Raw genomic sequence first — 19,340 nt, forward strand, 5'->3', positions numbered from 1 at the left:
GGTGAGAGTAATAAATAGATTGATTTGTAAGGAAGGACACGTGTCACGATTACGTGAGGTGCCGACCCAAGCACCTGCAAGGAGGAGTACGGCCCACTTGCGATCACGTGTTATTCCCCTATCTTTCCGCTGATTATTCAATTATTTATTTTGCTTTTTTTCTTCATGAAAAACACGATTTATTTGTTTTTAATTTCCTTTTTTAATTTCCTAAATAACTTTTGGACTACTACTCAATGTTTATTTAAGCACAAAATTGAATAAATTTAAATTTGACTTAATCATTTCCTTAACGCAATATATTTATTTAGTGTTCTTAAAAATTTAGATCTATTATATAGTTATAAGTAGAATAATTTTATTTATTAATTTACGTATAAATTCAAATTCAATAATCACACGTCGTTAATTACGTAAATCATACACGTTTAGAAAAAAATTAATAATTCTATAATATTTTTATATCTGTCGTCGTCAATTTAAATATAATTTTTTTTAAAAAATATTTAATTAAATTTTTATTCTACTGTGACTACTTTAATAAATAAAATTTAATTATCATAAAATATTATTTTTATTTGAATACGTCTTAGTTTAAGGACACTAAATTTAACTTAGTTACTACGCTTTCACTAACATATTAATAATTTAGTTCACTAGTTTTACTGAACAAAGTATTATGAACCGATAATTACTAACCTATAATACATTTATAAAATAACAAATTTTAAATTTGTAACGAGATTCGAACTATTGATATTTCAAATAAAAAAATAAAAATCTTAATCAACCGTGTTGGTGGTAATTTAAATATAATTTGACAATTTTTTTTTAAAGATTTGATATTAAATTAATTCATAATCTTATCAATTAAAGTCCATGGAGTATAATTACTAAAAACTACGACAAGTTACAATTTTTTAATTTTTAATTTTAATTCTAATTTTATAATTTAATTTTTTATCATATATAAAGTAGGGATATTTATTAATCTGAAAAAAAAAAAGATGTTTCACAGTTTGAATTCGATTAGAATACACTCACGGTTTAATCTGAAAAGAGTAGAGATGTTTATCAATCCGCAATTGAACCACACCAAAACGAGAATTGAGTTAGAAAACATTCGGAAATCGAATTAGACTAATTTGTACTCAAAATTATCATATTTAATTAAAAAATATCTAAAAAACCAGTAAATAATATACATATATATATATATAGTTTGACAAAAACAGTAACCTCTGTTCTTGAAATTAATTTTCGAATTTCACTAACTAATCCATGATGCTCTTCAATCTTCCTCACTAATTACAGATCATTGTGGTTGCCTTCCCCAAGGTGGTCTTTTAGAATTTCTCTTAGGTAGTTTAGCTGCTCAAAACTCCCATTCAGTTCCTCCCACTGCACCAAAAAGAGCAAAAAACAAGAAGGCCAAGAGGCCATTATGTTAAATGAGGAAAACTTCAAGCTATATTGCATATGAAATGGGTCAATCTTCCTAATCATTTGAGCAACATGATCAAATACACCTACATTTGTAAGTATACAACTACATATGCAGAAATTTGGGTGCTAGTTCTTACAGTAGGATTGCTTAGACTTAGAAACATCCACACTCATCGTAATGTTGGTTGACATGGAGGATAAGTTTAGTAGAACAATTACCTTCGGAAGGAAAGAGAACCTCAATAGTGTATGTATATATGCATATATACATATAAAGCTCGTCATTTTACATATATACATGTATAACTCGTCAATTTATAGATACATTATGAGTTGACAGTAATCGACTCATAATGTTTGATTTGGTGAGTTTAAAATTTAATTTATTAGTGTATTGACGAAAGTCGAGGTGAGCAAGTTGAACTTCAGCCTAGTGAGTGAATAGATTCTGGTAAAATAAACATTTTGTGATAATTACATTCCATTAGTTCAAACAGTTGCAATGGGTTATACTTGACCTAACATTTTCTTCATTGAATATATATATATATATATATAGGGAATTCCAATCATAAATAGACTAGGAGTCACCTCTTGGTGTGACAATGACACAATATTCCAACCAGCGGCAGTGATGTACCGGCGTTTCAGCATTGTGTGTCCCAATGGTTTCCCTGCAGAAGATCAGTGCGGCTAAATGAGATGAGTTCAAAGCATCACAATACGTGAGCAAAAAATCAAAGACAACCCACCAGTATTTCTAGAGAAATGAGTTGGTCCATCAATCTCCAAAGCAACCTTCTTATCAACCAAAACAGCATCCAAGGTATACCCATCCACACTGTACTCTCTCACCCAATCCATGCCAGTACTAACGAGTAGACGAGCAACCTCTTTCTGGAAAGATGATGTTGTTTTCTGATTAAACCTCTTTGTTTTTCCTGCATTAGAAATTTTCTCCTCAAGCTCATGCTTGAGGGATAAATCAAGCTGTGGATACTCAAGTTTCAAGCATTGGTTCACAAGATGAACCTGTGAAGCAAACATGATATCTTCCCTGTATTGCTCCGAAATTCTTTGTTCCTCGAAATTGCTCAGAGTTTTCCACACATTTGAAAAGAAAAGCCGGTCTAACTGCCCAAGAACAGCATAAGACCAAGCTATATTCCCAAGCTGATCCCTGTTAAAACTGAGAATTGAAGAGTCTAAAACTCTTTCCAAGTCAGGATTGTGATCCGAGATATTGCTTGAGCAGCATTTAAATTGACTTGTGTCCTTGAAAACATTATCCAAGGACTCGAACAGAGGATTAGCTGGCTCGTATAGAGAGGCAAAAGCCCACAACATCTGAGCAAGCTCCTGCTCTTGGAAAGTGTCAATAATGTCTGATGCCCTTTCTGACAGTTCCGAGAATAGTTCAGGCGCAGAGTGCTGCATTGTAGCAAAAGCCCCAGCAATATTAGCAACATTCTGAGAATTTAATTCCCCAACTTTTGTCAATGCTACCTCTGCAAATCTATCCATTTCCGAGAAATAAAGCAGCTCGCCTCCAATCTTGGACAAAGCCCAAGAGATATTTGAGATACCTTGGGCTGAGCAATCTGGTAATGCTGTCATTGCAAGAGCCACAAGCATTGACATCTCTCTTTGACGGGCAAATGCTAACCTACGAGTTTTCACCATTGAAACTTTCTCCATATTCTTAGCAATTCGATGAAGTGCAGTGGCAATATTTAGAGGGGATAATGGTGATGGACTCAACCCTTTTCCAACAGCCATGATCATCTCAGCTGTAACCTCCAACACTTCCTCTGCAGTCTGCGCTTCAACTATATCTTTATTCAAGTTGATTTCTTTTCTACGATCAGATGGCCCCGAGAATTGAGACAGCCTCTGAACAAACTCTTCCATAGCCTTCTCCTTCTTCACCTCAAACATCCCACTAGCCATCATACTCACCTTTCTCCGAAGATCGAGAGTACTACCATCAATATTTTCAAGCCCAACATCCTCCTCTGAATCATGCTCTAAATCATCTATAATACCCTTGACCTTCTTGCTAATCTTATCATTATTTCCCACCATTTTAGTAGTTTTCTTCTTCTTCTTCTTCTTATTCTTACCACTAATCAAATCTTCCATTCTACTGGCCAACCCCCTAGCTTCAATACTTTTAAGAGCAATCCTCCTAGCCTTAACACACCAGTCCATCCCTTCAGTGCCTTGAAGCAACTTGGATTCTTTTAGCTTTTTCCTTTTCTTTGGAGGTTGGAATCCCAGTGGGTCAAGCTCCCCAAGGAACTCCAATTCCCAATCCTCACCATCATTATCATTTTCTTCTTCTTCTTCTTCTTCATTTACAAAATTGTGATTAGCAGTCTTACTAGTACTAGTACTAGTAACAGCAGATTGATCTCTACCTAGGTTTACAGAACTTCTCCAAAACCCCAGTTGGGGCCTCTGGGTTTGCAGAAACCCAGTTCGGAAATTAGTTGGCGGAAGATTAAAAGGCGTAATTGGAGTGGAGAAGAAGGGTTTGAAGCCATTTTGGCTAGGGTTTGCGTTTATCAATACTTGCATTATTCTTTTTACAGACAAGGAGTTTATCCAAAAGAAACAAAAAGACTTAACACTCGAGACGGAGTTGATAATGGAAAATCGAAGTAAAGAGAAATGATGATTTAACAGGAAAGAAAACAAGACATACCCATGAAAACCAGAGTGATGACAATGGAGATTACATTTGAAGAAGGAGCTTCTACTCACAGATAAGTGAAAACTCAGCAGACAACTGGTAGACCCACCAAGGTTTTTGCTCTTGTCGTAATTTTAGTAAACGACGACGTTTCAGGAACGAAGAACAAATTTTGTTTATTTCTATTTTTAACACGCATGATCGTCATTTCCATAAACGACGACGTTTCAAAAACGAAGAACAACAAATTCTGTTTATTTCTATTTTTAACAGGCACGATCATTTTATTAAAATTAAAATTCATGTAATTTCTCTTTCTTAAAATTCTTTTCGTACATAAATGAAATTAAATAGAAATTTCAATATTTTATAGTTCTTTTTTATTTAATTAATTCTAAAAAATTATAATTAATGAGTAATTAAATTAAAAATAATAGAATCATAAAATTGTTCCGTCGGGAATAACTGCACTGCGAATAACAACTACTACGCCTTCTCTGATAATGTATCCACTTGCTTCCCTGTCTCCTTCTTGTACATTGTCTTTGTTAATTATCTGCATTTGGAGTTAATAAAAAGTAATTAAGGTAAATAATAATGTTAAAAAACATATATTAATTAAGAAATTTTCATTATCCGATAAAGTTTTGTTATTCCGAACTAGAATTAAATATCAAAAAATGAAAAACCCGAAAAACTATTCATATTGATATTAAGAAACTTCGAGTTCGAATTCAGTTCAAAATCCAACCATATAGAATACTAAAGAGTATAGAATACAAATTTAGTGTACATATAATATATAGAAAACAAATAGAGTAGTGGTGTATACCTTTACGTTTTTGCCGATTCTTACATTCTTGTCAACAATAGCTTTTCTAATTAGAGTATCTTCCCCTATGCCTATTGGGATACTCTTCTGATCATCTTCTTTCTGTTTACAATTCACAGATAAATGTTAAATCGTATTTTAATTTAATTATTAGAGGGTTTACGCTAATGCTAACCGAGAGATTTTACGAATTTATCTCCTATTCACAGTATTGTATAAAAGACCACAACAACATATCAACTGAAGGAGATAATGAAAAAGTTGATTACTTGATAGATATCGAAACCCATGATTACAGAGTCCTCGATTGTCACTCCATCTCTAATCCTTGTCCTCATGCCTACAACGCTTCCTTTAATGTTGCATCTCTACTCTTACAAAGATAAACAAAAAATTGAAAAAATAACTAAAATTTATTAAACTAAATTTACGAGTATTAAAAAGTTGTAGATTTGAAAGAAATTGGATATTAAACAAACATCTTATATCTCTCTTTAGTTATAGAAAATTATTTCGGGATTTTAATAAGTTCTTGTATACTTAGAAAAGAGAAAGCTTCACAAATTTTCGCTTTTTAAATTCTTGTATGTTTGAGAACGGAAAATTTACAAGTATAGAAGAAATTTAGAAATCGACTCGTACCAATATAGAGTTTAATGTCAATACTGCAAGTCGAGAAGTTTGGTTTCTATGACAGAAAAAATGTATTAAGTAGTGCGTTTGAAAGTTGGAAAGCCAAAGAAAGAATTGTTCTTACATTGAGAATGCAACCATCTCCAATCAAACTGTCTATTATAACAACATCTTCCACAGAAGTTGGAGGCAAGCATCTAGGCATGGTGTAGAGAGGAGAATGTTTATCGTAGAAACTGTCACATATGATCAAGATTTTCGATTAATCCAAAAGAAAATCCACTAATATTTCATAAGATATTTTGTGAAATAAAGAAAATAGGACTGACTTGTATTCCATATCAGATTTCTTTATGCATTCCATGTTAGCTCTGTAAAATGCTCCTATGCTCTTCATGTCCTCCCAGTATCCATCAAAGACATAACCCTTCACCTGTCCTCCAACCAACAAAACCCAGTCAGACAAAGAAGGAAATCTGAACTGGGTTAGGATTTGTTTGGAAAATCGAATTGTTTTTCGTAAAATTCCTTTGGAAATCTAAGATTTTGCTAAGTGATTTTCATTGGTTACAAACATACCTTTATTTTAGATGGGTAAAGAAGTCAAGATCTAACCTTCATTCCTATGCTTATTGCTCCTGGTATTACTTCAATTCCAAAATCATTTGCCTCTGGAAAGCTTTCATTTAGAAGCTTCAGCATTTTGTCTCTGTTAATCACATAGATTCCCATACTCTGAATTTTATTAAGAATAGCACTGTTGGGTTTCATTGAGCTTTCTACCTGATTTTTTTTCCAAGAATTAGTAAAAATCCAGAATGGAGGTGTCATATATTCCTAAATTAAAAAGGGTGTTTGGTTTAACTTAACAAAAAGCAATTTATAAGCTTTTTATAGCTTTTATTACTGCTTTTATAAGTTGTTCACTAGCTTATAAAATTTCTCTTAGGTACTTAAGCCAAACAATCCCTTAAAATGATGTGAAAGCTGAGAGCCACTTACTGAAATACAACCATTCCTCTGCACGTTGCCAGACTTGTGACTGAATTTTATAACTTGATTTGCTGAATCCAAATCCAAAATGCCAAAACCAGGATCTCGATCTCTGATTGCGCTTAAACCAACAATGGTTATATCAGCCTCGCCAGTCCGATGAGCTTCAATTAGTTTCTGGTAATCCATTCTGTAAAGATGATGGCCAGGAAGCACTAAAAATTCTATCACTGGATACTCCTCCAAAACCCACAAGCATCTTCTCATTGCATCAGCAGTTCCCTTAGAAGGTCAGGAGCTATATGTTAATGAAAAGCCATGGATGGTTATAGAGATACAAATATGATACATGAATACTAATGTGGTCAGGTGGGTTCTTGATATTTTGCAGTAAATTTGTTGTGTGAAATGGAAATTAAGCAATTAGATTAAAGTATAAAAATAAAAGACATGGAATTTACGTGATTTAGATCAATGTGACTTACTTTACTCGAGGGATGAATCTAATAGAATTTCATATAGAATTTTCCGTGATAGAGTACCTGAAACCAGCCTTGGTCCTCAGGGCTCTGATAAGCCGCAATGACCTCAGCGAAACCTTCTTTCCCGAGTCTGGAGTAAGCTCTTGAGAGGTGAGAATTGAGAGAAGCAGAGTTGAACTGTGTGAAAGCATAAATCTTGTTTATGTTGCTGTTGAGACAGTTGCTGACAACTGCATCAATGATCCTATAATTTGCTGCAATGGGTATGGCTCCTTCTGATCTTCTCTTTGTTAGAGGGTAGAGCCCTGCTTTTGACCCATCTCCGAATAGGATTGCTGCAACACTCTGTCATTAAAAAGGAAAATTTGGATAAGAACACCATGGATTATAAGTAGGGAACTGGGAGATATGAGTGAAGATATATTAACCTGGTTCACTGGAGGGAATGACCAGCTGGGATACTGAGAGTGATGTAGTGAGTTTGATATGAAGAAGCTAGGATATAAAGAAGACAATGAAAAAGAAGGATTTAGTGACTTGTTTTGGTGATTAATGAATCCACCTTGGAGAATGGGAAGCTTTGCCTGGATGTTCACAAGGGTGGCAGAGGAAGAAGAAGAAAGCTGTAGTTTCATCATTACAGAACAGAAAAGAAGAAGAAGAAGAAGGAAGATATGATTATGGCAATAGGCCAAGTGATATGTCCAAGCATTGAAGTTCTTAATAGTCTTTTTGCTCAATGAGTTGTTCTTCTTCCTCTCTGCAACTTCCTGGTTTTAATAGTTTACAGAAAAGAGAATATTGGGGTTCCTTCTTCTTCATGGTTACTGTAGATAGATCCTCCATGCATAGGTAGATGATGATCATCATCATACACCATCCCATACTATGCATATATATATATATGTATATCATGCTTCTTGTCGTTGTTGATATTTTATTATTATTATCAAGTTAATGAGACAATAAGCAGATTGATCTTCAAAAATATGAAGGTATTGTTAGAGATCTTTACTACTAATGACTTTGATTCTAAGCTTCTCAGTACCCTTTTCCTTTATTCTTTGTTTGGAGACATTTGGTTAGCTTTTTTCCTGTAGAGAATTTAAAGGTGCATATGAGTATACACTTGTTAAACAGGTACTAATTTTAGGAGCAGGTAGATTCGGATTAATTTTGGGTCAAGATCTGGTTGATCAGATTTTGGGTTTCAAGTCATTTGGGTTATCAAGTTAGAGAAATTTTGGTACCATTTCATATTTCCGAACTAATTGAGTTTCAATTCATTTCAAAATCGGGTTCTTGTAGACGCCGATATCTTGTAATTTTGAGTGAGATCTTATTCGATTATAAGTGGGTCTGAGTTTCGTCTTTAAATTTAATTATTACAGTTATATATTTTAGATATCAGATTGTTCAAACTTTCAGTACCTAAGTTTCTTTTTAGTTATTCAGATTTCGGGTAATGTTTTGATTTATGAGTCGGGAGCAAGATCGATATAGTTGTTTATTTGGATCAAGCTTAGAGAGTAATAGAGAATTTCAAATGGGAATAGTAGGCAGTTTGGAATGGAGTATAGACCAAGGCAGGTATTGTCTGTCTCAGCTTTCATACCTCCTCAAGTTATATGCTCTTTTCTCTTTTCCAACAACAAAATCCAAAACATAAACACCTCCTTGTCCACCTCTCTGTTATCCCACTCAGATATACATATATCTACGCCCATTTGGGATATGTGCATGAGATTTTTCCTTACATTCAATGGAAATTTTTCCCAATTTCTTTCGGCTTTTGGTGAAAGAAAACATATTGATCTACCTCCTCTTGGGCTCTATTTGGAGAGGACGAAAGAAAATCGGAAAAAATAAAACGATTCCGATTTGATCCTCAGAAGAAAATATCGATATCCTCATTGAGTTCTTTGCATTTCACTAACCAGAGCCTTAGACTTGAACATTACTCTACTCAATGCTCAACATTCACCAAACAAGGTCCAGAGGGCAGAAAATTCTCATTCAACGACCAACAAAGCAGAAGAATTCACAGCATAGCAATTGGTAAGACATTCTCCAGGAATTTACCACAGCCATTTTGAGTACAAGAACACATTACAACAAAAGACCCCCGGATGAATGTCTTACCTTTTCTTATTTGAAACATAAAATTACAAAAAAAAGCCTTGATACCTAAAGAAACAAAACATGGGGAAAAAGGGACAGCATTCAAGTAAGTTTCGAACAGCATAATCACGGAACCAGGTGGTGCTCAAACAAGGATGCCATCTCAATCTGCAGAAATAGTAGATTAACCATATAAGAATTCTTCAATCAACTATAGAAACAAGATTTGAATGCATTTTTCTCTTCTTGCCGCCATATATTGGTGTGAATTACAGAGGCATCTAACATAACCATCATAAACTCATGACTTGGTTCTTTGATACAAAAGGCAAAAACACTTGCAGAGTTTCTAAAAAGAAAATCTATTTTGACAGCCTATAAGACAGCCAATTCATTTGGAAGAACAAATTACTCCAAGAAGAGTCATATATCTATAATGCCCAACCAGAAATCCACCACTCTAAAGCTCAAATATGCAAGTTCAATGTGCAATTGCCATGAAAAATCCATCTGAGGGGTGCTCCGGTCTCCCCACAGTTAGCAAAAGAATATTATGTGCAATCTAGTAAAAGCAAGCCACATAAGCAAGCATAGATGCCTGCATTGCATGTGATGTTCCATAGTATTTTATGATACATTGAAAATTAAGAATCTTATACAAATATCGGGAAGAAGTGGAAGGACACACCAAGTAGGTTCAACCATTCACCTATCGAATTCCTTGAAATGGATCACAAAAATTAAATATTGATGCTGCTGCAGTTGAAAAGCATAGATACAAGTTGGTATCCTTGTTTTTTCGCTTAAGAGGTATCTCTCCTCTAATTTCAAAGTCTGATTCAACTCTATCACTATCTTACAGATCTTCCAACAAATCAAAATAAAAGAAATCAACCAACAAAAACTACTGAAATTTTGAATAATATTTAACAACTTCAACTTACAGCTATCAAAGCAGCTTCAGAACCCTTATTCCCAGATTTACCACCAGCTCGATTTAGAGCCTACAATTATTATAATGAAAAGAGTAAGATTATATCTCATATGATAACAAGAATAGCCAAATTACAGAACTGGATGGTTCCTTGATACATAATAGTTCTCATTGTAAAATTTTTCTACTATGACCATACCTGCTCCATGTTATCACACGTTAAGACACCAAAGACGCATGGAACCCCTACAGAGAGAAATGGGAAACATATTCAATTTTCGTAGCAAAAACAAAAATATAAAAAAAATGAGGAACAAGAAACTGATGTGCATCAGGCTAGCAGAATCATTTAAATTAAGTCCTGCAGAAATATGGTGCACGGTGACTCTCAATTTTGCAAGATAAGAATAAAATCCATGGTTGGAAATTTATTGAGAGTTGAAACAAGAGTATTTGCTTCTAGCGCAGCTCCTCAGTCTTTAGACTATGCACATGTTCCTTGTTTCCACATTTATGATAAGGATAACATAAGCAGCATTAGGAACAATATACCTTTACCGCATATCTCTCACTTTGACTAACCCTGTACTTAAACCACCTATAGAACAGAGAATGTGTAACCAACCTGAATTTAGACCAGCTGAAAGCACTCCAGAAGCAGCAGAATTAGCAACTGCATCATAGTGCGTGGTATCGCCTCTGATCTACTGACAATAAGTAAAACATCAGGGATCCAAAAATAAGGATAGAAGCAAAGATAGTAACCATGCTGCACATCCTAAAAGAACAAAACCATACCACAGCTCCAATGCACACTATTGCTTGATATTTCTTCGACTTCCCCAGCCTTTCTGCAACAATACCAGTCTCAAAGCTGCCAGGAACCCACACAACCTAATGGAAGAAACAGAGAAGTAATCAAGCAATCTAACATGTACAATACGTACCTATGTATGTGCATAACCCTGTACGTAAAAGCATATACGAACAACGACAACAGTGAAACAAACAAGGAGATGTACCCAAAAGAAAAGAAAATTAAAGATATATATGATTCTGAGAGAAGTCTGCAAAAACATACATCAATGTCCTCGTCTTTAACTGAATATTTCTTGAAGGTATCCAGAGCTCCTTCCAACAGTGGTCTTGTCACAATCTCATTAAACCGCGCCACAACCTTGAACACCACAAGATCATGAATGCAAGACAATGATTAACCCACAAGAAAAAGTTAACAATCAATCCAAAAATAATATCAAAACAGAGAACAAACAAAAATAAATCCCATAAAGTAGAATCATCAAGTTCTTAATGCTTTTCAAACCCACAACAAAATCTCAGAATGCTTTTCTTAAATTAAAAACTGACCACAGCAAACCGATGGCCTTCCGCTCGGGTAAGGGACCCGGTAACCTGCCGAACTGCTGCTGTTTGCACAAATGAGGATCGGTGCTCCTTCTTTTCAGCCGTAATTTTAAGGCAAAACCCTTTGAGTAAGCAAGCGAGGAAAACAATGATCATTTTGGGCGGTAACTTATCTAAGAGAGTTTCTGAGAAAACCTCCATGAAAATGAAGCATGTTTTGATGATAACGAAGACGAAGATGACGACAGGTAGTAAAACAATAATCAATTCTCATATATATGACTGCAGAGTTACTCTATTTTCGCATGATTTCCCCAAATTAAAAATCAAATTCAACCACAATGAATCCTTCTATCGAGATTTCCAACAAAATCAACAATAGAGTTTAAAATGAGCACGAACAGTAAATCAGTAAGAAGTGCAAGAAGAACCTTGATTTGGAGCAACACTAGGCTTGAAGAACGGTTTGATAGGGCGGATGTTTCCAATGGGGGAGCCAACAAGCCGAGTCGGCTGGTGGGATATAACCTGCTTGTTCGTTGCGGTCAACCATTGGGCCTCCATTGAGATGTTCGGAGTTCAGAGATGAAGACCCAGAAGAAGCTGCAATTCAGGGGAATTGTTAGGTCGTTGACAACTACAAGTGCTCCAACGTTAGCGCTTATATATACGAAAAAGCATTTAATATATATATATATATAAATGCACATGTAGACACGCATAAATATATATAAATACAAAGAACCGGAGAAGGCCTGAAGCTTGCTTGCTATGGATATGGCTGTCTTCTGGTGTGTGTTTATTACAACGTGTTTCAGACAACAATGGTGGGTCTAAGGAGCCTGCATGTGAGAAGATTCGATCGAACTACACTGCGCGTCATCTGTTTGTATAATTGTCTGCGACAGTTTTAGATTTATACATAATTTTCCTCTAATTAATTAATTTTATGTTTATATTTCCTGCTACAATAAATTAGATAAGACAAAAAAATATATCTAATTTAGATAATATACAATTTTTATTAAAAATTTAATAAAATGAATAAAAAATCATTATATTATTTTAATAGTAAGTTAAATTTAATTTATTTATTTTTAAATTATATATAATTTTTAATAAAAATTAGCACATAATTAATGTACTAAATCTCATTAAAACTCTGCAGTTAAATATACTTCAGCGAAAGTAATACTAAGATTAGTAACTTTTTAAAAAGTTTTTATATTGTATTCGTCATTTTGTCTACATTTAAAAAATAAATAAAATAGCACATGGGATACATAAATTAAATGAATATAAATAAATAAAATTGTAATTTTAATGGTTCTTTTTTTTAATCTAATGGCTCCAAGGGGGATTAGTTGATTGGTTATAATTTTTTTTGGTTCTTTTTATTTTATGAATGTAGAATAGTTAATTAAGATTAAATAACTTTATTAAAATTTATTAATTTAGTAAAATAACAATTTATACGTTTTAATAAAGTTTTAAGTCATAAAAATTTTAAAAATATTAAGAATTTTAAAAAATTAAAACTCTTTTATTTTTAAAATTATTTATATTATGACTACGTTTGTAATTATTTTATAAATTTATTAGAATAATTTCTAACCATTCGGAACTTGCTAAAAATAAAAAAGGTCTTGTCTTAATTTTATGTACGAATATGTATATGATATAAATCATCTATATTGGTTTATTGGCGAATATAGAACAATAAAAATATGAGAGTTTAAAATATTTACTAATTCATAACGTGTGATTTTAATTTATAGTTTTGTATCACGTGAAAAAAATTAGATGTGAAAGAAAACTAAGTAATATTCGAGTATCAAATTATCGTAAACTTAATTCATTTGATGGACAAGTCTAACCGCAATGAAATTCATTTGATGTACATTTTAATATTTATTAAAATAATAATAAATAGATAATAAATAAAATAATGTAAGTACGGTATACTTAAAAAATAATTAAGAGCTTAATTTTCTTGGGATAATTTCCAAAATTTATATGTTGAATTTCCATAAATTGAAAAAAAAAAAGTTATTAGTATAAATTTTATCAATAATGTTTTAATAAATTTGAGCTTTTAATTATTATTATTATTATTATTTTTAACAAAAAAGAAGGAACTACTAATAGGAACCCGCGAACCAGAAATTCTAGTTCCTGCTGGAAAATTCAAAACCGACTCCGGAGGACGAAGACTGAAGACGGTCAGAACTCGGAAAGGAAGGAAAAGAGCAAAGAAAGGAGAGAGAAATGGAGAATAGAGAAGATGTTAACTCTATTCTACCGTTTCTACCACTGGCGATTCAATCTTCGTCTCTGATTTGGCCACCACAGGTTGTGGAAGCACTGAAAGCTTTGTCAAACGGCCCCTCACACAGCCGAGTTGACTCGGGAGAGGTCCTTTCCCTCGCCATTTCCGATCTCAGAAGCTCACTCTCTCTTTCACCTTTCTCTCTCGCTCCTTTTGCCCCCGAAGGCTACGCTGTTTTCTTCGATGAGGTTTTCAATTCTGCTTCTCCTCCTGTTTTCTTATTTTCTTTCTTTAACCGATTTTGAGAATTTAGGTTTATGAGTAGTTTTATTGGTTGTAAATATGGATGAGGATGATCTTCTTGCAGCTAATTTCGCGAGAAGAATCAACTAGATGGTTTGGCAAGGTCCTTCCAAGACTGGCAAATTTACTCTTGCGGTTTCCATCTCTACTGCAATCACACTATCAAAATGCAGATAACCTCCTTGATGGCGGAAACTGCAGCATTAAAACTGGTCTCCGCCTCCTAGGTCCACAAGAACCCGGTATCGTCTTCCTCAGCCAGGTATCTTCAATCATCCGTATATTTTTAAATCCAGTTTTCTCTCCTATTCTTTTCCACTTTCATGAACGTCAAGAATAAGATGTATTTTTCAAAGATTAGTTTAGAATGAAAATACATGCAATGTCAATTCTATGAATGTAGTTAAAACTAGTCTATGTTGATGGGTCCCAAGGAATCCTGAGGTGGTTCAAAGATTAATTATATTAAACAGACAAATACAAAAATGAAATGAAATAAAGATTTGAATGGAATTAGTAGAACCAAAGTTAGCTTCATGCCCAATTCAATTTGGGTTACATTATTGGTAACTCTTTTCTTGATAAATGGTAAAACAAATTTATTGTGGTTGAATTAAAGATACATGTGAAATATGTTCAATTATGCCTTAAAAAAATTGATTTATAAGTAATTTATGTATTAAATAATTAAGATTTTGGAAAAGAATGACTTGAACCAAATGGAGCCTAAGAGTTTAAGATGCCCTGGCTTGTATGTCTTGCTCTACTTGATAGTCTATCTAATAAAGCAAATTACCAAATGATAAAGTTCTAAGAATTAAAGGGAAAAACCCATGACTTTTCTTTTACTGCTTTATTCTCGGAATTTCTCACTGACTGAAGCAATCCACACTGTCTTGAGAATTTCATTAAGAGCACTGCAGCATATTATAGATATATATCCATTAGATCACAGTCCTAGCTGCAGTAGCAGCAACATGAAAGTGTACTTGATGACATGCATGTGGCAGTTTTTTCATCTCTTGTTCATAATTACTTAAACTGTCTTCTCTTCCCCCATTGACAATCTTTACCCTCTATAACTTTCTAAGTTGCAATTCCTTTTCAACAGGAACTAATTGGGGCTCTTCTTGCATGCTCTTTCTTTTGTTTGTTCCCAGTCACTAATAGAGGTGCAAATCGTCTTCCAACAATCAACTTTGATCATTTATTTTCGTACGTGGACTTAAGCATTATTTTCTCTCAGTTTCTAGACTGTTTTATATGTCTATAATTGTAAGTTTGAGCATATTGGGTTTGAAGTATTTACATTTTAACTATTTGATTTGCTTCCTTTGATAGATAGATAATGCACAAAAAGAGCTACACTAAGTTATTATTCTATAATCATCTCAAGTCCTTTCACTACTGTCAGATAATGAGAAATGTCTATATTTGTATGCTAACTAGAAAAGAAGTGCCTTAACCAGTTAATTCTCCCAACAAATTGGCAGTTAGATGATATAATTGAGGCGTGTTCAACATGCCTTATATTCTATTGCAGTCATCAAGAACTAAGAAAGCAGGAGACATGGATTTCCATATTAACAGAAGTAACAAATCAATGTCTTCACACCTTGGCTATTTGATCTTATCTCTGAGATGCACAATATGTTACAATATGCATGCTTATTGATCTTGAACCCTTATATGTGGATGGATACGAAGCAAAAAATTAAGGAGCTCCTGCAGACAACTTTTCCCACCTTATCTCATTTTTGCTCTTTGATGAGTTGAAGATAGTAATCAAGGAAGAAAGCATATAAGGCTGTCATGCCATGTAGTGTAAGAGAAAACACCTGGCAGTTCACCTGCAGTTGTCAATTTTTTATGAAGGGTTTGTTCAAATATGCTTGCTATATCATAATCTTGGATCTACCTTCTTGCATCTATTCTTTCCCTGGAGTGGAAGTTGATGAGATTCCGGATCATGCTTGTGCAAAATATACCTTTATCTGAAACTACATATCTGATTTCATCAAAATTATCTTCTATTTGAAACTACATATCTGATTTCATCAAAATATACCTTTATCTGAAACTATATGTCTGATTTCCTCAAAATTATCTTTCGATTTTTTTCATTGATGGTACCATGGTCTTTATGTCTTGTTTTAGCAAACTCATTTTAATTTTTCTGTTTCTTCAAGTAAGAGTTGTTGAGTCATAATTCCTTTTCAGGAGTCTATATGGAAGTTACAGTGAAAAGCAAGAAAATAAAGCACACTGCATAGTTCATTACTTTGAAAGGATATGTACAACTATGCCAACAGGCCTCGTGTCATTTGAGAGAAAGGTTCTATTAATGGGACATTATTCTTCACCTTTTGCTTATCATGAGGCTGATTTTTGGAGTAAATCTAGCAGTCTTCTTTGCCCTTTTGAGGTATCAAAAGAAAGTAACTGATTTATTGTTTCAGAGTTTGATCTGTGACATATGGTTAGTTCAAGGTCTGCCTGCGGTAATTACTCTTTTGAACATCTTTTCATATCTTGTAGGTTCACAGTTCAGGATTGATAGAAGACCAGTCTGTTGGAGCTCTAGAAGTGGATTTTGCTAATAAGTATCTAGGGGGGGGTGCCCTTCATACTGGCTGTGTTCAGGTGCATCTTTTTAATTGCTTTGATTAGGCATTTTGACCCTTCTATTGTCGTATATTTGATTCTGGTGCTTTTTTTTTTCCTTTTTGCATATGCATGCCATATCCTTTAGACTGTGTTTCGTATATTTTACTTATATACACACACACACACACACACACGTCTATATACGTATGCATATCTTACTTTTTAAGCTGCGATATTGACTATTATGTATTGAATTTTCACATATATACAATTACCTCAATTTTTAATATTTTCTGATGGTCACCATATGTAGGAAGAAATCCGTTTCATGATCAACCCTGAATTAATTGCTGGCATGTTTTTCTTGCCCTCAATGGATGACAATGAAGCTATAGAAATTGTTGGTTCGGAGAGGTTTTCAAGTTACACAGGGTGAGCTTTTGTGGATCAGACACCTAAGGCTTCAATTAAAATGAATACCATTGACTTGCCAATTTGCAGGTCTAAATATCTTTTTGGTAGACAAAATATTTTACTTGCAATTTTAAGACAAATTACCACAAAAGGGAATCATACTGAATGCTGTAAGAAAAATTTTCACTTGATAACAGCTGTTGCTCTGTCATGCCCTTTCTTCATCAATATTAGAAGATAAAGATTCATTTAGTGTGCCTTGTATAGAAGAAAACACAGTGCTCTTTTCATTTCTATATGAACTGCTTTTGACTTTGTTGCCATTGGTTTCTGATAATTGGATCATATTTAAGTGTAGATATGCCTCCTCTTTCCGGTTTTCTGGTGATTATATGGATAGAACAGATGCCGACACTTTTGGAAGACGCAAAACCAGGATTGTTGCTATAGATGCAATATGCAGCCCAAGAATGAGACAGTATGAACTTAAATGTCTCCTTCGGTATGTAAATTTATTTTTACAGGAGCAAAAGTTATGTGAATTTATTTTTTCTCATTGATTCTTTTTCCATACTCTTTAACTTGTTTTCCACAGGGAGGTTAATAAGGCATTTTGTGGCTTTCGTCATCAGTGTAAATATAGCCAGTGTGAGAAACTATCACCAGACAAAGGATACTGTGAATCTCGGCCTGATAAAGACAATAACAACACCAGCTCCCAGTTCATGGATTTTACTTCAGTGAGAATTCTTCGACTTCTACTAGGCCTTGTTTACATAGCGAGGATTTCTATGAGAGCATCATAATTTTTTTTCTTCATCATCTGCTTACCTGACTTTAATTTTTATTTAATAAAGTTACAGGAAGCTCCATCAATTTCTACCGAGACAAATGGAAGCAGCATGCTAAACCAAGTCATGGGAAATTCAAGTGAAAGGGGTAGTGAATCTCTAGAACGTGAAGATAACGTCGGGATTGCTACTGGGAATTGGGGTTGCGGTGCATTTGGAGGAGATCCTGAAGTGAAGACCATAATTCAGTGGCTAGCCGCATCTCAGGTAAATATTCTTTCCTGAGCTTCCACATAATTGGAGTAGCCAGCAGTATTGAATCAACTCCATAGTCTGCAAGCAGCACATATATATAGAGAATCCTTTTCCTTGAAAGCTGCAGTGGTTACATATTTTGTTTAGAGAAAGTATGATCCTTTATCCAATCTTTCATGGAGCATGTTTTACCAAACAATGACATCTCTGAAAAGACTTCACCTCTCTCCAATGCATGCATTTCGAGAGGTGTAATCATGTTGTTTAGGAAGTTAATTTTTCAAGAGCTCCGTTTTGATTGAGCATCGATATGTACTCCACTTTGTGTTTAATCCGAGAACCTCTTTTCAGGCGAAAAGGCCTTTCATTTTGTACTACACGTTTGGTAGTAAGGAATTACGAAACCTAGATCAGGTTCGTATCTGCTTATTTCCAGTATGAAAGCTTCAAATATTTGCACCCACACATACACGAACACACCCTAGTTTAGGATTTACACTGACGCCATTCCAATTTGCCATTCTGGGCAGGTGACGAAGTGGGTTTTGTCTCATGAATGGACAGTAGGAGAGCTTTGGTGTATGCTGGTGGAGTACTCATCTCAGAGATTAAATGGGAAAACTGAGCTGGGCCTCTTTTCTTGGCTCATTCCAGTGCTAACAACTACCCGTAAAGAAGAGGTGTTGGACTTGCCTATTTAGGTTATTTTTGGAGCAAGTTATTTTTATTTTTGATATTTATTTAAAAATTTACACTTATTTTGATTAATATTAAAAAAAATAATTATTATTTTTCAAAATATAAAGTTGAAATTTTAGAGTACAATTAAAATAATATATTTTAATTTCATCAAATGAAATAGATTTAAATCTCCAAAGTAAATTGTTCCAAACAAAGTTGTATTTACCTGTTAAAAGAATTTTTTTAATTATGATAAAATATTTATTTTTAGAAATATAATAAATTAGCTCAATTTTCCTTTAGAAGGGAGCAATAAAGCTAAGTTTCTTTTTTTTTTTTTCAAACAAGAGAAAGGGTATCATTGATGTGTTAGTTTGATTAGAAAAACAAGTTACTTATGTGTTTCAATAAAATTCTTCGTAGTAAAAATGTTTATTATTATTTAATACAAATAGATTGATCGATCTATCACAAGAAAATTTTTAGACTCTTTTTTTACTATATTTTGAATCATTTGAA

General features: G+C 33.7%; 4 protein-coding genes across 11 annotated transcripts; 1 reads left to right on the top strand and 3 right to left on the bottom strand.

Annotated features, from left to right (window-relative positions):
- Nucleotides 1-1,144: 1,144 nt before the first annotated feature.
- RAP (RAP domain-containing protein) lies at nt 1,145-4,263 on the bottom strand. Its single transcript, XM_022051298.2, has 3 exons — nt 2,199-4,263; nt 2,038-2,120; nt 1,145-1,401 (listed from the first exon to the last, which is right to left on the bottom strand). Exons 1-3 carry the CDS (start codon nt 4,024-4,026, stop codon nt 1,309-1,311), a joined length of 2,004 nt encoding a protein of 667 aa, XP_021906990.2. The 5' UTR covers nt 4,027-4,263; the 3' UTR covers nt 1,145-1,308.
- A 231-nt stretch (nt 4,264-4,494) lies between these two features.
- APS2 (ADP-glucose pyrophosphorylase small subunit 2) lies at nt 4,495-8,911 on the bottom strand. 3 transcript variants are annotated; one of them, XM_022051302.2, is made up of 9 exons: nt 7,510-8,911; nt 7,142-7,426; nt 6,609-6,881; nt 6,222-6,389; nt 5,936-6,039; nt 5,731-5,842; nt 5,243-5,341; nt 4,974-5,075; nt 4,495-4,697 (listed from the first exon to the last, which is right to left on the bottom strand). In XM_022051302.2, the coding sequence occupies exons 1-9, from the start codon at nt 7,717-7,719 to the stop codon at nt 4,581-4,583; spliced, it is 1,470 nt and encodes a 489-aa protein (XP_021906994.1). In that variant the 5' UTR covers nt 7,720-8,911; the 3' UTR covers nt 4,495-4,580. The 3 variants fall into 3 exon arrangements, with proteins under 3 accessions (XP_021906994.1, XP_021906995.1, XP_088076232.1); XM_022051303.2 differs by lacking the exon at nt 6,222-6,389; XM_088220106.1 differs by lacking the exons at nt 4,495-4,697; nt 4,974-5,075 and having other exon boundaries at nt 5,243-5,346.
- Nucleotides 8,912-9,060: 149 nt separating this feature from the next.
- COS1 (6,7-dimethyl-8-ribityllumazine synthase / DMRL synthase / lumazine synthase / riboflavin synthase) lies at nt 9,061-12,423 on the bottom strand. 4 transcript variants are annotated; one of them, XM_088220115.1, is made up of 9 exons: nt 12,268-12,423; nt 11,933-12,104; nt 11,505-11,623; nt 11,218-11,313; nt 10,935-11,030; nt 10,762-10,840; nt 10,336-10,382; nt 10,147-10,206; nt 9,061-9,370 (listed from the first exon to the last, which is right to left on the bottom strand). In XM_088220115.1, exons 2-9 carry the CDS (start codon nt 12,063-12,065, stop codon nt 9,329-9,331), a joined length of 672 nt encoding a protein of 223 aa, XP_088076241.1. In that variant the 5' UTR covers nt 12,066-12,104; nt 12,268-12,423; the 3' UTR covers nt 9,061-9,328. The 4 variants fall into 4 exon arrangements, with proteins under 4 accessions (XP_088076241.1, XP_088076240.1, XP_088076243.1 ...); XM_088220114.1 differs by having other exon boundaries at nt 12,240-12,396; XM_088220117.1 differs by having other exon boundaries at nt 12,257-12,394.
- Nucleotides 12,424-13,653: 1,230 nt separating this feature from the next.
- On the top strand, nt 13,654-18,945 carry LOC110821541 (poly(ADP-ribose) glycohydrolase 1). Of its 3 annotated transcripts, none has more exons than XM_088220104.1 (11): nt 13,654-14,018; nt 14,138-14,335; nt 15,185-15,288; nt 16,294-16,498; nt 16,612-16,716; nt 16,994-17,112; nt 17,453-17,596; nt 17,690-17,834; nt 17,958-18,152; nt 18,492-18,554; nt 18,671-18,945. In XM_088220104.1, the coding sequence occupies exons 1-11, from the start codon at nt 13,770-13,772 to the stop codon at nt 18,839-18,841; spliced, it is 1,698 nt and encodes a 565-aa protein (XP_088076230.1). In that variant the 5' UTR covers nt 13,654-13,769; the 3' UTR covers nt 18,842-18,945. The 3 variants fall into 3 exon arrangements, with proteins under 3 accessions (XP_088076230.1, XP_088076231.1, XP_088076228.1); XM_088220102.1 differs by having other exon boundaries at nt 13,657-14,018; nt 17,952-18,152; XM_088220105.1 differs by lacking the exon at nt 16,994-17,112 and having other exon boundaries at nt 13,656-14,018; nt 17,448-17,596; nt 17,952-18,152.
- The last annotated feature ends 395 nt before the right edge of the window (nt 18,946-19,340 follow it).

The sequence above is a fragment of the Carica papaya genome, chromosome 5 (assembly GCF_054855325.1).
Source record: "Carica papaya isolate Zhongbai chromosome 5, ASM5485532v1, whole genome shotgun sequence".
In the NCBI taxonomy this organism is placed as follows: domain Eukaryota; kingdom Viridiplantae; phylum Streptophyta; class Magnoliopsida; order Brassicales; family Caricaceae; genus Carica; species Carica papaya.